The 17,404-nt window shown below is 38.4% G+C and overlaps 1 protein-coding gene across 1 annotated transcript in view; it reads left to right on the forward strand.

The window, feature by feature from the left end:
• The window catches only part of ASZ1 (ankyrin repeat, SAM and basic leucine zipper domain containing 1), a 43,170-nt gene that overhangs the window by 23,962 nt on the left and 1,804 nt on the right, over positions 1-17,404 (forward strand). Inside the window, exons 7-12 of the mRNA XM_064455757.1 lie at positions 964-1,076; positions 4,729-4,804; positions 5,186-5,242; positions 10,883-10,995; positions 15,882-15,987; positions 16,414-16,527. Coding sequence (XP_064311827.1) covers positions 964-1,076; positions 4,729-4,804; positions 5,186-5,242; positions 10,883-10,995; positions 15,882-15,987; positions 16,414-16,527 — 579 coding nt within the window. The remainder of the gene's footprint in view (positions 1-963; positions 1,077-4,728; positions 4,805-5,185; positions 5,243-10,882; positions 10,996-15,881; positions 15,988-16,413; positions 16,528-17,404) is intronic.

Here is a 17,404-nt window from a genome sequence, read left to right on the forward strand (position 1 = left end):
CAAAGCAATTAAATTGTCAGAGGAGTTTTTCTGAAGTAGCCATTGCTTGGAGGCTGGCTGAGCATTGATCTTCTGGTGGGAGATGGTGAGTGATTGCCTTTGCATCACTTAGGTTTTTGAGGGTTTTTTCCCTCCATTTATTGAACTGTATGTATCTCAATCCATTAATATTTTCTCCCATTTACCCTTCTGATTCTCCCCTGTCCTGCTGGGAGAAAGTGAGCAAGTAACTGGGTAGGAGCTTATTTGCCAGCCAGGATCAACCCACCACATATGTATATGTGTATAAAATTTGCTAGTCACCTGAATTTCAGGAAAGTGGTTTCACCATTCTGTCAGGTTTACTGAGGTTCTACTTATTTTGCTGGATTTTCTACTAACTATCTCAAAACTGAGACAGGGGTAATTCAGTTTCTGGAATCCATCATTGATGCATAGTGATGTCTGGCAGAAGGCTTGTTTCTTTAATCAGTTGAAAGAATCCCTGTCTGTCAGATACAGCTAACTTAGATTGTCACTTGTATATTGCAAAATGTTGGGTCCATATATGCACTGGAAATGGAGACATTAAAATAGTCATAAGCCTCGTGCTCTTTAGACTACTTATTCCCTTGAGTATGTAGAACTCTTGTCTACAAACCACAAAAATTAGTATAGTGGTGTGTTGCTCCTTCTGTAGTGACAGATGCTAACTTTTTTAGGCTGTGTTATATATACACTGTTTTCCTCTGTGTCAGTTCATCGTTCTGGAATTTGGTTAATTCAGAAATGCTCTTGATAAACTCTATGGGCTTAGTCTTAACTCCTCGTTGTAGTTGTGTGCTTTAGAGATGATGGTGTGGCAGATGTTTCATGTTCCCTGTAAGTAGTAATTTATGATAGAACTCTTTGTAGTCTTACTCCTGTGTATTTCTTTATGCATTTTGAGTTTCAATAATAATTAATTCATTTTGGCTTTTTCAGATTTATAGTTTACTCTCTTTGGCTGCAAATCACTTGCAAGGGAGATACCATGAAACGATTACGCAAGAGGCTATCTACAAATTTCTGACAGCTGTCCCTGACCTCAGAGTTGGGTAAATACAGTCATAGTGTAATTTCAGCTTATAAGCATTCCTAAGAGATTGTATTTGTTCATATCAGTGATTAAGTTGTACTGATATGTATTGTGTATTGTTTGGAGCACTACCAAGAATCCACAGCAAGTATATTAATGTGCTGTTAATTTTTCAGGATTGCAAAGTTTCTTTACATTATAAACAAAGAGGGTGCTCTAGATGTATCCTTCCTCTCACTTGGTGTAAAGTATAGATATAGAATAGGGTCCAGTGTCACTTCAGTTCATTTCAGATGTGTTCCATTTGGATGCTCCTTGTTGTGTGGTTATCTTCACTTGATGTTAAATTTTTTTATTTTTTCAGTGATTACCTGTTTTCAGTGTGATGCCACCAGCTATGCCCTTTTCTTAATTTTGACTTTCATATACAGGGGAAAAAAAGTATGAACACCAGTTAAGCTCTGTAACTTTTTGCATAGCATGCCCCTGACCCTGAAGCTTGCAGGTGTCCTGTGACTGAAATCAGCACCTACCTGAGCAGCTTCAAAGACATCTGATACTGTTTTGTCCCAGAACACGTTGGCTAAGAAGTCCTCAACAAATCATCCACTTGCCTTCTTGAGCTGCACGGTCTTCAGTAAACAACTTCCACTGCCCATAGTCCATTCTGGTTGGTCAGCCCTACCCTGCTCAGCCAAGTCATGCTGAGTTTGAAGTGCCCTGGTTTTGTATCAGTACACTGACAGCAGTTCACTCGGTAGCAGTTCACGTGAGGTAGTCTCAGTCTCGGACAGAGTACCTCAATTTGGACAAAGCCTCACCAGGTTCTGTTGCTAGATGAATGTGTACATCAACCAGATTTTTATTCCCTGGTGCTTCAACCACAGTCGTCTTAGAGGTACTTCTTGGAGCAGAGGGGTGAAGGCTTCGCATGGTAAAATCAGTTATCTGTGCTGTCCTCTTTGTTCTTGCATCTTACTACTCATAGATTCCTGAAGGCATTGTTCTGGGCATGTCTACCGTGGGATCTGTCTCCCATAGGGATCTGTCTGCTGCTCAGGGATCATCTTTTGAGTCCCTGTATACCTGCCATGACAGTGACATTCTTTTACATAGATTGGTCTTCCAGTACTCTTCACAGAGATTCCTACTCCTAGATAGAGCCTGTACTTAATGACCTCAGTGTTAGAACAGATCTCCCTCTTTTTTTAACAGGTTTAGGTTATTTGGAAAGTCTCCCAGGCTTCTTCTGGTGTAAGGAAATAAACTAACACTATGCAGCAGTTATCCAAATGGATTTAGTGCTGCTGAAACCTGTTGGTGGCCGGAAGACATTCTACCAGTGTCTGGGTAATCTTGATAAGCTTTTAAAATAAGACACTGAAATCCTGAAGCCCACTTAAAATACTTTGTGGCAGCCAGATGTCTAGCTATGCAAATATATTTCTGTATTAGGCAATTCTTGGGCTTCCAGGATTTCACAATGTCTCAGTAGTCTTTTTTCTACTGGTTTTCTCTGCATCAGATAAGCAAATGATTTGTTTGTATGAGCAGGCATTTCTGTCAAGCTCAAGGATTTTTATATTAACAATAGCCAGTTTTAATGTTTCATAACTTTGAGCATTTATGGTAATTAGTAGAACTCTTGGTTTCAGGAAACAGTCCCCTGGAATATACCATATATCTGGCTGATAAACACCTGTTGTTACAAATCTAGCTTCTCCATTTCCACACACACATACCCACCCCATAGTGAGTGGTTTCTTCTTTCTTCTACTGATAGCCAACAGGTACACTGATACCTGTGTTTACTTCATTGAGCTGGATGTCTCCTTCCTGCCATTTGCCTGCATAATTTTCATTGCAGGCATTGCCAGTTTTCTTCTCAAGTCCCTGTTCTCTTGGTTGCTCCTAATGCATCATCTGGCACTGGGTATCAGTTGTGCCCCACCATGCAGGGTCAGTGGGTATAACTTGTCACCCTTGCTGTTGTCATCCTTAAGTAGCAAGTGTGGCTTCAGTCATTGCTGTCTACTATCCTAATTAGACAGTTGACCTGGCTGCAGAGCCCTGGACTATACAAGGAAATGCATATACCTGGCAGGAATTTGCTTTGTTCAGCTCCTGGATTAGGTCCTTTTCTGGTTCAGGGGATTTCAAGTTATTGTCTGGATGCTGAATAGCCCTTTCTTTGATCCTGAGAAAAAATGTCCTTTCCTTGCACCTTTAGCAGAACCAAAAGTCTTGAGTTACCCAAGGACTCCCAAAATCTTTGGAAACTGGGTACTTTGAATGCCTAAATAAAAAGATTTCATCACTGAAGGTCATTCACACAGTGTCTCCTCTTGCCACGTGAGGGGCGTTGGTTGTACATACAATGTTTGGATGCATGTGTGAATTGCTTGCTTCAGAGGCTGGTTGTTGCTGTCTGTGTGTTGAGGGGGGAGGAATCAGGCAGAGGATAACACAGTTCTACACAACTTTATAGGTAGGGATGATGGCTTTAAACTCTATTAAAATTATTGTAAACTCTTTTTATATTTTGCCTGCTGACAGAAGGCATGCTCATAGAATTATTGATTTGTTACAGTGTGGAAGTTGCATAAAATCCTTTGTGTGTGATTTAGGGTGTCCATCCTCGTAAAGGGATAAGTATGCTTAAATACCAGAAATCCTAGAAAGCAAGATTCTCAGTGTGCAAGCCTGAAATGTTTTCTTATATATTCAGAACAATTTTCAGAGAGGTTTGGTGGTTTTTGCAGGGACAGGGAGGGAAGTGTTTGCTTGCTTTTTCTTTTTTGCTGTTGCTACAAATTTTGATAGGAGCTCTTTAAGTCTTTGCTGTGAAAAGGGGGGCAAACCTTCATTTCAGGGCCTACAATAAGATGAAGCAAACTATCTCTCTTAACTCAGGGTTTTGGCCAAGGATTTGCTGTAGCAATTGCATTTGTCCTTTCTGCATTTCATAAGATTTGCTTTTTGGTTTAGTTCTGTTCGTTGCAGTTGTTAATTGTTGAAAGCTGTTCAGATAGGTTTTTTTTTCTTTTCCCCCCCTTATATCTCTCTTCATAGGGTGTAGAATTAAAATTGATATTTTACCTTTGTTTATAAATGTTAAACACTGAACCTACAGTGGGGTGTACTACTTCCTCAGTCTACCTTCTGAACACTGGTCTTCTGACAACAAATTTCTTGTCAGAGTAATTTCCACTATCTTTAATTATAGACATTCCTGTTTTCTTGATAACCTTTTTTGGTTTAAATGGAACTGGGAGGGTAACAGTTGTAAGCTGAATCCAATTTATATGGAAGTTATCTGATAAGAATACATCGTTATCTTCCTTAACCCCACTTGCAAATTTTTCAGGTTTTGCGATCTAACTTTAAGGTGCAGTTAGAACGTTTTGCTACTTAAAATGACATTTATTACATCATTCCCCTTAGGCTCAATTCAACTCATCAGACAGAAAATAATTTATAAAATTTTGATAGATTAAATTGTACCCCATGATGCTTATTAGATACTACTGTCATCAGTAGGTGGGTACAACTTTAGGTTGCTCCTCAGAGCTGTGGCTGGGGAGCTTTTCCATAGTATTTTGTTCTGGGTGTCTTTTTTTTTTCTTTTTTTCCACTGTTCTCATCTTGAACCTCATTAATTATATTTACAGTTCATATTCAACTTTTGATGACATGGAAGTGTTCTTACATGGTCTTGGTCTAGAACACATAATAGGATTGTTGAAGGTAAGTTTGTGGTGTATCTGCTAACTGTAAAGTAATCCATGAAAACAAAATGCACCTACAGCATCAAAAAAGTTCTATCACTATTAGTCTATTATTTCAAATAAATTTATTAAATCAATTAAAATAAATTTATTAAACAGATGTTTATATATCCAGTATTAAGTTAAACTGCAGTGGATTGAATTGGATTAATTTTGATTATGTACATTAGTCACAATGTGTGATGTTTCTAAACTAGAGAACTCTCATTACTTTGATAATGGCGTTGTGTAGCTGGTTTTGTTTCTAAAAGCTGAAGTAAAACATAAGTGAAAAAAATTAAGGGAAAGCTGTTTTCTCGGAAATTCTTTTTGATGGCCAAAACCCCTTTGTTTTATACAGGAAAGAGAGATAGATTTAAGACAACTTCTGGTCATGCAAAAAGATGAGTTAATACAGGTCAGTTTACTACTTTAGAACTTAATTTAGTTCTCTCCTGTTTCTTAAATGTTTTTAATGTCATAACTTCTCTTTATAAATGTCTAACTTTGTAAGACCTCTTTTTTTCTTAAGATCAGTTTTCAGAATCTTCTGCAACTTCCTCAGTTTTAATGTGAATGTAGACAGACATTTTCTAACATATGTAATCCCACAGATCAGTCTTGAATTTTGTGAGTTGAATTCTTGCATCTTTGCTGCCTCGAACTGACTATGAAGTGGAGGTCACCAGTACTTCTTTGCTGCAATGATGTAGGATTTGGGGCGAGCAGGAAATAGTTCCGTTTTAAATTTTAGTTCTTAGCATTTTTAGTGTTTAAGTATGTTTTTCCTGAAAGGAAGTCAGTGCTAGGATTAGCAGTAGATAATCCTAAACAACTACTTTAAATGTGGTCCCCCTTTGTGAGGTGGTAATTTCTGTTGGAAAAATGAGAGCTCACTTATATTGTGGAATCTCATATCCCATACAAGTTTGTTTGGGATATGAGGAAAAGAAAAACAAGGAAGGAGAGAAGATTTGGTTTCTTACAGTTTACGGCAGCTAGGCAGGTTGCTATTTTGCTGTTACCCAGGTGTAAGTGATGCAGTATTACAGGTTTTCAGTTCCCACTTGAGATGAGGAGGTTTCCTTAGCCTTCACTGGAGTTACTGCTGTGGGAAACGAAAGACTTCCTGTGCTTACAGAAGGATGCTATGATAAAATCCAATTATAGGAGTCTCCCTGGAACAAAGCAAGTACTTCAGGCCACAGGATTCTTCTGAGCACTCTGTACCTGGTCTGGGATACCAAAGACGCCTCGTTAAAATAGCTGCTTCAAGCCTGCTCCCTGCTCCTGATACTAGCCATGTCCTCAGTGTCAGCTTTTTTCCCCTGTTCTGGTACCAAGGAGTCATGTGTTATGCTGGGACCAACATTTGCATACAGATACTAATATTCCTTCAGAGTTGGTGTCACGAGGATGTTTTGCATGAAGTTTTGTTGTATAGCTGAGTAGAGTTTCAGTGTTTTGACAGAGCTCAGAAGTAATTCTGTATTCTCAGAGGGTGCACGTATAGGGAGCTTTGTTGATTAAGAGATTTTTAAGAGTTCACTTAGACCTAAATATAATAAGGCAAGTCAGCGTGTTCTGATGTTACTGCTTTTCTGAAGCCTTGGGATCATGCCCATTGGACAGCATCCCAGTGTAGGCTTTATATGAATCCTAAAGCCCCCGTTGACAGGAATTTTGCTCTTAAAGGAGACTTTTGTGGCTTTCGTCTCATTGCTGTGTGAGCTGCTGTCTTGGTCATGATTGCATTAAACTGCAAATCTGACTGAATATATGTCCATTTTGATCATCTCTTTTGATGTTGTATCGTTGCTTGGTTTTGTCCGGAGGACACTGGGGGAAGGGGAGAGAATTGTGGGCTTCAGTGAATGGCTAGGCCATACGGTTCCTTTATAATAGGGAGCCCCAAACATGTTAGAAAACTGAAACAGAAGTTATCTGTTTCTGTGAAATTAGACCTCTTTGGTAAAGGGGAGTTTTTTGGACAAACTGAAATAAATATGTGGATCAGCTGCTCTTGCACAGGAAGATATCTATAGGAACAGAATTGGTTTCCTCTTAAGTCTGCAACAGCAGGAAACACCTCCTGGAAAATAAGTTGTGCTTTGTACATGGACATAAATTAATTAGTCTTCAGCTGAGAATTTTAAAAATGACATAACACTCCTGCCTTATTAGCACTTCATAAGTTACCCTAAATTCTTGATGCAGTCTAGTTTTAGAGCTCTGCTAACAGTTTCTCCCCACACTGCTGATAGAACAAATCTAATCTGTTTCCTCGTAACTCCAGAGTTGAAAGTTTTTAGTGTGATGGCAGATCTTCAGCTAACAGCCAGCTCTTTTTTAAAGAGCCTGGATCTTATTACTACAAAGATTAATGATGACCTCTGATGGATGCCTCTGAACCAAGGTGCTTTGTATCCAAAGAACTGGGGAGAAATCCTGTCACTAACATGATACACTTTCTTCCATCAAACAATATCAGAAAGATATTTTCTTTGTAAATATCTTTATCTGTATTCTACAACAGAGCCTAAACAATGACTCTTTCAAGCTGAAATCCTTGCATTCCTTAAGCTTATAAACTGTTCCGTACTGAGACAAGTCTGTTCAATATACTGGGACATGTCTATTCAACATTCAGAGGTTTTTGTCTGATTCTGTGCTATTCATAATACTCAGATCTTTTTTGTCTGGTTTTTTTGAGGATTTGTCTCACAAGACAGCGACAGAAGTAATTTTACTTCTTGATGCATTTAGGGCTAAGACGTTTCCTTTCTCACGTGTTTATTAGTTTAGAATAAGAGAAATTGGTATCCTGTTCTGGATTTGAGAATGCATAATGAAAAGTTGACACATAAAAATTCAAAATATAACATAGGAGTTTAACTTCATCATTAGAGAATTATCTGGTCTGTGTGCTTCCATATCACAGTTCCAGGACTGTCCTTCCTCTGCCCTCACTCCCTGCAAAAAAAGATTTAATATTTCACAGAAAATTGTCAGTTTATTAAAAATAGTGGCCACTTCAGCAAGATGGCAGGGATGTAACAGTTCATGCATAACCTGACTGGCTTTGAGAAGTATGTCATCCTTGATGTGATGAGGCAATCTGTTATTTGCCTCCTTTTTTGTTTCCTTCTAAACGATGACAGAAAAGTCATGTTGATGCTGGAGCATGAGGGGGAGGATTTTCAGGGGTTGGGTTTTATTTAAGTAAAGAATAAAATAAATGTTGTTATAGTTGACGTGCCTAAAATAAAAATCTATACTGTGAATTGTCTGGTTTACAGATATAAGCAAGTTCTTGTACAACACTTGTGCATTCTTAAACATATGGCTGCTTCACAATAATATTTGCATTATTTGGACTGCAGACTATAACTGAACCAACACCAACTTAAAAGCTTGCTTATCCATAAGGAAGAAGGTCATCTTGCACTGTGTTTGTTCCATGCATTCATCATTGCATGAAGAGTCAAGTTCTGGCTAACCCTCATGTTCAGCAGAAATGGTCTAGAAAGGGAAAATATGTCGTCTTTGGGAAGCAGAATGGGGTGGTCTGTCTGCTCTTGTCGCTAACTTCTGCACCTAGTACCTCTGAATTCAGGATTACTGTGGTGGTGGAAGTCTTCATCTATGATGACTTTTATCACATTCCTTATTTCCTAAACCATGTCTGCAAGATGTGGTGGTGCTCAGTCACTGAGCCATTTGCAGAAGGATGATGCTATATCTTATTTGTAGGGAAAGAAAGTACATCATCTTCCTGCTATGCTGGTGAGAAAGCTGTATCTTGATTCGCTTGTTCCAGGAATAAGAATATGGAGTCAAAAGCAATCCTAATCTTCAGAATAATTCCTGCTTTAAGTATGATAGTTTTTTAATATTCAAGAGTAACTGTCATTCTGTCCTTGGAAAAGCTCATTTAGTTTGTTGATTATAATCAAAAGTAAACTTGCTGTTCTTTTATAAATCAGCTTACTCTCTATCATGAAATGACTGCTGTAATGCTTTGTAAGCATTAAGAAAACATTCGTTCATAACAGATAGGGCTCCACAAGGCAAATCTGAGAACAAATAAATTGAGCAAACTTACAGCTCAACGTAAGTAAAGCAAATTACTTCTAGGAAACCCAGATCGATCTTTCTTAAGGCTGCTAGTGATATTTACCAAAGAGACTTGAGTACAATTTGTTCAGGTACCCATGGCAACCTTTCGGAACTCAAAAGTTCTTGACACCTGTAGTTAAACTCCCTATTAATCTTGTTGGGATTTTAAATTTCTGAAGAACTTACTTGTTTATAGTCTTATAATGTGGTTTTGAAATGCTTAAAGACAGACTTGTGAGCCCATGGTTACATGTTGCCTGTCATTTCTGAACACCTGGTGGAGAATCTGGAGGACTGTTTTATGGAGCCATGATGAACACTGGGCGCCAGAAGCAATAGTCTTGCAGAAAGCAAGCATTTCTCTAGGCATCTTCTCTTCCCTAGAACTGCTGCTGCTCAGCACCATCCAAGGAAGATCCTGGCACTTTGATCTGATGTGTCTTGTCAGCTGTTCCTTCAAAATTCTTTCTGCAATAATTACAGAAAGCTAGAAGACTGCAAACACAAACATCTTAGATTTCTGAGGCTGCAGCAGGGAACTTCAGGTCCTCAGAACACCAGTGAGAGCCGTGTACGTTCTGTCTTTGGAGACTCTGGGATCCTTTTGGTCTCCAATTCCAGAGTGGTCTGCTGTTGCTGCATCCAGATACTCAGATGGAGAGTTAAGAACAAAGTCATGCTTGGAGCTCGCATTACAAGGTTTTTTTCACTTGCGTGGAGAAGCATCCTTAGGGCTGCGAGCATCAGAAGTCCTGTGGTGCACAGCAGTCTACCAGATGAGCAAGGAAAAGTATTGAATGTGCCACAGAAGCGCTTTCGTTTTAACAAATGGACTATTGTTTTTTCTTTGTGTTCTGCAAGAAAACTGTCAGCCTATGATTTAAATATGAGTTAAATTTTAATCTGAAATAGTTTGTGGATAACACAGCTGACAACGTTTTCTGTCCCAGGCATCACTGGGAGAACCTCAGTTACACAATGTATATCTTCTGAAGAAAATTGTGCTTTTGTTATTCAGCTAAAAAAGACAAAAAGCCTTGAGCTCTTCAGAACTTTTCTGTTGTTGTTTGCAGCATTAGCCAAGAGTATAGATGATGAACTGATTTGAGCTTAGGGACTGTATAAGCTGACGTCAAGTAGTATTTAGGTTTGGTCTTAATTTGAGGCAAGAAATCTATTCTGGGTTTATAAGTATACTATTCTTCAGATATATTAAAAGGCTGCTTTTACAGGCTATTCCACGGTAGAAACATCCAGCTGAATGTCTCTTTAATAGATCATATCGTCTCTTTCAACTAGTTTCTGATCAGTTGAGTTTTTGGAGGTAGTGTGAACCATCTAGGTTTTTTTTATAGAAGTAACTTTTTAAAAGAGATTCTAGAAGAAAATAAAGTTTTAGAAAGAGGTGTCACATCTTCTGAGACCAGTTTCTCTAACTGGAAAAAATACACACCCAAAAGCTTGTAAAAGCCCGTCTTAAAATCTGGCCTCTTCCTGTAAAACTCTCCATTTGATGCTGAATTGATAGTTTTCATTCTTTCTTTCTGAGTTAATGTTGCTTCCCCATCATGATTGGTTATTTTGCTATAAGAGATGACTGAGATGATTCTGAAATAGATGAGCATAATGTCCCTAACAACACTGGGGTACTTATAAAAACTGCTACTAATTTTTTAATAAACCTTAAACAGATTTTCTGAGTTTCCTGTAAAATTTCAGTTTGGCTCTTCCTCGGGTCTTGTAATTTTGTTTTGCATCATTGAATAGTTTCTGTGGTTTTCTTTTTTACTTTGGCAGTTACATACATTGTAGTTGGTTGCAATAACTTAAAAGTAACTTCTTTTGACTCTTAATAATTAGAAACTCACAAAATAAATGGTACTGTACTGTTACGTCTAGTAAGTGTTAACTCATATTTGGAATTACTCTTTAAATTTAGATTGGCATTACAAATCCTGGAGATCAACAGAAACTCCTAGAGGCTATTAATGAGCTACAAGTGGGAGAAACAAGAATTGAAGACCTCCCTGAAGTGATGAAGCTGGAATTCAGGTATTAATTCTATATCTAAGGGAATGGAAGTGAAATGTGAACTATTTATGATGACTGTATTGTTTTCTGTAGCTCAGATAAAATTCTCTCACACCTTATCCCGTGCATAACATTCGTGACAGTACACCAGTTAGTGGATTATAAGGGCTGGTGGTAGGCCTGTTTTGTACAAAGAAAGTTGGAAGCATAGATTCCTGTTGTAGGAATTTGTTTCTGCGTTATATTGCCATTATACGCTGTTACTTTGGCCATCTTTTTGAGTGATGAGTTCTTTCTTTGTACCTCAGACAGGGTTTCATGGCCTTGCTGTGCAGGGTTTTCACTACCTGTGTTCATATAAACTCTGCAGCTGGCTTCTTGGGCTCCAGTATTAACTCATTCTTTAATTCCTCGGATAGGCTTCAGTGAGAACGGTTTTTTTCAATTGTGGAAATGGGGTCTTGCCCTCTTTGTTCCCCCATGCTTCAAAAGTGCCATGGACCCTTCAAACCCCACATGATGGGTTCTCTGTAATTCTCCATTGTGTCTATAGACAAGGCAGGCTCTGTTAGTCTTGCAGTCGCATTTGTCTGATTTTAAGATGCGATAAAAAGATGTGTGGGAGGGAGAGATGCATCTAATTTCTGCATAGGGCTTTAATTTTTAACTGATAAAGTAGACATGCACAGGCAATTAATTTAAATGATAAATGTGACTTCTGTATAGATTCAGGATGTTTTTTCCATGTTTTTCTCTTCCACTGGAAGTAGCTTTAACTGGCTTCTAAAAGGCCTCATTTTTTATATTACAGATTAAGAACTTCATAAGGTATTTTCCATATCATAGATTACATGTATCAGTAGAAGTAGGTTTATAAGGAAACTGGATTTTTTTAAGAAAGTGTTACTCCTTCAAACTTCCATTCCAGCTTGGTATTTTTCCCATTATAGGTTCTTTCTTACTGCCTTAAGCATCAGCTCTGGAATACCTCTTATACTTCTAGTGTAGTGCAAAGTTGTCTTAAGATTCCTTAAACTTCTTATCCTCTATTTTGTTGTGTAAATGTAACTTTTTTTCGAGAAAAGTGACCTAGACTTGAATTTAGATTCTATGCTCATATCTTTCCTCTTTTTACTTCCCAGAACTACAGAATTGCTCCTGAAAATAGGATTAGTTTGATATTTTAATTTGCAAATGTTTTAGAAATGGACTTGGGCAGAAAACTGTGGCTTGTCTTTTAGAGGCTTTAGTCAGTTGAACTGTGTGTGTTTAACTTAGACTGGTTTGGAGATACTGCTCCTTCCTCATACTGTAGCTGCATCACTAGTAAGTTAGGCTTTCTGTGCTTGTTTCTCTTCCCAGTCCCAGCACCATTTGCACAGTATTGTGTTGCCTTATTCGCAGTGGCCTGGCTAGAGTAGTACTGGGGAAAAACGCCTCCTTGCAACCAGTCTACTCATTAAGTAAATTTCTACTGTCTAGAAAAGTATGGGTTCAGTTTCTCTTTAAAGTGTGTGTATCTCCCTCTTGACTAGTAACCTGACAGCTGTGCTGCTACTGTTAGCTATTTCTTCCCTCTCCAAAATACTGGGGAGAGCTGTCTGCATTATTTGGGTACTATAAGGCTAAACTCTTTGTTAGTTATGTTGTTCATTGGACTAAAGAACGTGCTTGGGTTCAAATTCGTTCTGTACATGTCACCATCCGTTGGAGGCAGCTGAATCACACTGACACTGTGTATTAGCAGTTGTGTCATGATGTGGTCCTGCCATAGCATTGTCTTTTGTGCCTTGGTTTCGTGAGTCTGTCTACCGGGTACTCCACTCCCGTCTAGTCATTCTTACACTGATTGCTCCTGATGCTGGCACTGTGCCTGTATCTGTATCCAGTACTGTGTTTATACTAAAGAGGCTTTGCAGCCTGCTTGAGGTACATTTTTTCAGCATGATGCCAAGTTTGAGCTGTGGGATGTGGGAAGACATGCAAGGCATTTTGGGAGCCTCTTGAAAGACTGAGGTGAGCTGGGAGAGCAGGGTGTTCATGTCCTAATAGAGGACCTCGATGCTGCTTCTAGTCTGTGAGGAGATTTCTCCATCAAAACAAGCACCTGTGTACTTCCAGAAGAGAATCCAGGTGCAAACTAGTACATGTGCAGCAAGACTGAAGAATTCAAGTTCCGGCATGTGAGACGGTACAAACCAGCATGATATAGACACACCAAAAATACTCTGACAGCACGTGAGCTGCTTTTATTAAAAGAGAGGCTTTGCTGCTGAGCTGAGGCATCTGGATGCCTAGCTGTCCAAGTTAGCCACCATTGGAAAAGGATGTTGACTCTTCAGCAAGGGATAATTAGCTGCGGTTTAGGAGGACTTTCCTCAGTTTAAGCTTCATGCATTTTTGTGCTAGAAATGTATGCTGCTTTCAGATTAGTCTATAGTGGTGTTTAGTATATGCATTCAGGCGGACAGCTTAAAAATTTGAAGAGAGGGACTAAGTGGAGAAATACAAAAAGTTAACAGTTCAGTCTGCATGTGTGGCCAAATACAGTAAAAAGCCCATATGATGTCTGGTGCAGTCTCACACACCAGTGCCATATGGAATTCCTAGGACAGTATGGTTTTAGATCATGTATAGTTCTCAAAACCAGAAAATAATTGATTGACTAAAGATTGAAGTACACAAAATATGACAGCATTTCGGTTATGGCAAGCACTGCATCGTTTTCTAGAAAATGGCTTGACATGTATTCTAGGAATCTGACCTTGAGACTAAAATCATAGGCTATGTTTACATGCTATTATATAAAGATTTTACTTCCCACTTGTTCAAAGTCATTCTGTGAGAAGGAAAATCAGTCATTAAGTCATAGAAAAACTAACACAGTAGAAAATGTTGAACTGATTGATTATAAACTCACAGAGTGTCTAGCACTGTTTAGCCACTGGTGTTTTGACAGCCATTAATTCTTTTAAAAAGTGATTATTTTTTGAAAACATTATTTCCATTTACAAATATAAGAACATGTCACTGCAACAGATACAAAATTATATGAAAATATTTTTTAAGAACTATCATTGGTATAATAAAGAAGTATGAGAAGTATAAATGTTTTTCTTTTCTGTTTTTTCCTCCCCATTTCATGCCCATGACATACTTTATTTTTGCTGAGAATCCTTCCAGAATTCCTAAAAATAATTTCCTTTGTGACAAAGTACAGAAGGTGCCATAACTGATCCTAGTCAGCTGAAAAGTTATCTTTCTAAGTCGACGGACATTTTCCTGAGCATGGCTTGACTGTAGTAGTGTGGAAGAAACTTTCAGACTATCTCCAGATGAGATTATTTTGTTCAGTGTTTGCTATTGTTCAGAAATAAATACTTTATTTTGTAAAAACAAGCTAATAGGCTTTCTTACTTGCTCATCTTCATAGGCACCATGAACAGTCTTGGGTTTTAACTTCCAGCATCCTTACTGATGCTTCTATGTATTTCTGTTTTAAGTGTTAAAGTCTCAATGGTTCAGCAGCGTTACAAATCACAGATGTCCTGAGCAGTGGTGGAAACTTTGCTCACTAGTGATCTTGTGTCAAAGTTGAAGGAAAACACTCTGTGGGCTAAATTCAGTCTGTTTAGATACTTGCACCATGCTGGCATGTAGCTTAGTTCAGCTGTTTGGCAAATTTCACATTTACCTTTTTGCCATCAGAAGCAGCAGCAAGTAAGGTGGTGAGAGTACGTTGCATTTAGGTTTAGTAGCAGGTTGTCCTAGGAAAGAGAGGAGCATTGGGGTCTGAATTCATTTATCAGATCCTCCCATAAATATAATGAGAAGTCCTGCAATAGGAACTTAAAATTGTCTCTTGTTTTGGCCTTGCTTTTGTTATTCACCTGAACGGTTTATAGCTAGTGGAAATGTTTTTGCTGGAGATACAGGCACTTCTCAGGAGTTTCAGGGTTTGAGAGCTCTCCCTGTAAAAACAAATGGATGATCTTCTTGCTCAGTCAATGGCAACAACTTTCTGGCCGAGTCTTACAGTAAAATAAATTGAGTGTCATGTGGAAGCTCTGGAAACTTAGCATGGAAATTAGTCTGTTAAATTTTTCTGTCCTTTTCTCCACTCTTCAATGATACAGATCAAACTAATTTTCAGAGTTGTTTTCCTGTTTGTATTTGACCACTAAGTGTAAATTTTCTTCAGAGCAGGTAACATCAGATATTCTGGGCTTTGAGAAATTTATTTCCAGATCCAGGGGCCAAGTCAGAATTATTGGATCATTCTTTCTTCCACTATGCTGGAGACTAAATGACTCTAACCTAGTCATTTCAGTCCTAGCTCCAAGGTACAAACCAGATTTCCACCCTCCCACCCCCCCACCCCCATCTTCCTCAAAAACATAAGCTGCAGGCCAAGAATATTGATATGTCAGCATAAAATTGACTATAAATTCTCCATTTCTGGTGTTGCAAGACTGATCTGTATGTACAGTAAAAGTGTTGCATTTGTTATGCTTAGTGTGTTATAAAATTACTCATGCAGCAGGTAGTGAAATGCTTTGATAATACAGGGTTGATGAGAGTTAGGAACAAAAGTGGAGGTTAATAGAATGTTTCTGAAAAGCTTTTGGGTGACACTTTTTCAGCTTTTAGTGTGTCTTACTAGCTGAATATTCCAGATAACTTAGTCATTTGTCCAAAAGTGGGGAGGTGGGGACTTGCTAAGATATTAAATGTAGTGTTTAACTACCCTGTGGTAAAATGACACTGGATTTCTTTTTTTTCTTCTATGCAATGCAACTGCATGTCTGATGCACTCACTAGCTGATGTTGGAAACGCGTAGACAATATTTGGCTTACAAAATGTTACAGCCTTTAACAAATAAGGGAATATCATTTTATTTTTGTAGTGGAGATGAATTCCTCAAGTTTCTTCAGAAGTTGAATAAAGACTGTGGTAAGCTGACCGTTCTTGTGCAGGCCGTGAATAAGCATTTCCACAAAAACTCCCATGAGGTATTAAACCAAAGAAACAAATACTGATTTTGAGCATATTAGTCTATTCTACAATATTATTCTACCTTGTAAAATGGAAAATACGAATACTTGTCAACCATCTTGATCATTGTATAGTTATATAGAGCTGTCCAATGTTCTTTCTCTAAAGGACACTTTCTTTTAATGACTTATTTAAGAGAGTTAAGCCACCCAGTTGAAGAAGATAGATCTGTTTCTTTGTGTTTCTGCTGATAGAGGAGTTAAGGTGAGAGAAGGTTCCCACAAAGGCTGATAGAGAGTAGTAGTGTTATGCATAAACCATACAATGAAAACCCAGTATAAATGCAGTTATAACCTTTTTCTGACACTGTTATGATATATTAACCAAAGAATATTAAATTGTAATCTACAGCAATTCTGACAAATAACTGTAACTGTTAACAGATAGTACTGCAGTGGGCAACGACTGAAAGTTTTATTGAAGTCTGCAAAGACTTAGCTCGCAATGTTGAAAAACTGGGAGAAGAAGTTACCAAACTGAAGGACCTGGTGGAGAAGGTACGTGGGAGTGAGGGTATTAGACACCGTATACAAGTTTCTGAATATGCAACCTCAAATGTGACACCCACCAGTGAAATGTTTCATACCTTGGGTCTGGCACAGGCTCTTTAGCTGTAGCTTAGATATTGCATCTATCTCTCCCCCTTCTGCCTTTCCATGGGCAGAATGAGAAATAATCCAGAATATTCCACAACAACATAGACTTTCTCCAAAGGCAGGCACAGTCAATCTTTTTCTTTCTACCACAGGAAAGAATTAAGTGGAGTGTATCCCTGTGCTCTTGGACAACTGCTGTGGCATAAATGCCACTCTGAATACTTAAACTCTTACTTCTTTATTAAGGAATCTTTTGTTTGGAATTATTGACTCCCAAGGAAGATACTAAAGTTTTATGGATTGAATGGGAGGCATCCCAGATAACTCTGCAGAGTGACAAAAGAAGAGGGTGGGAGAGGTCAAGGCTAGATGTTAGCACCACATCAGTCATTCTCAAACCAACACAGTGACACGCTCTTGTCAGATGGGGTCATTTTAAGTAATAGACTAGTAAAAGGAATGGCCGCTGGGATAGAGTAAATGGAGCATCAGTGTCAGAAAGGAATCTGTTGCTGAACGAAGCCATGTGGAACTCAGACCTTGAGCATAATGCTACTAATGCAATTTCCTGTAGTTTAAGTAAATTTAATGTAATATAACAGCCTTCTCCCAATAAATCACTTAACACCAAATGTATTTAAGGGGTAGATCGAGGTTGTGACCAAGAACTTCTTAGCTATTTGTGTTCCTTTTTTGCATATGCAGAAATCAATTGTAAGTCTATATTTGCCTCCTGTATATGCAGGCCAGTTGTAAGGGCTGGGGGGGATCTGAGTTA

This window comes from Phalacrocorax carbo, chromosome 1 (genome assembly GCF_963921805.1).
Source record: "Phalacrocorax carbo chromosome 1, bPhaCar2.1, whole genome shotgun sequence".
NCBI classification, from domain to species: domain Eukaryota; kingdom Metazoa; phylum Chordata; class Aves; order Suliformes; family Phalacrocoracidae; genus Phalacrocorax; species Phalacrocorax carbo.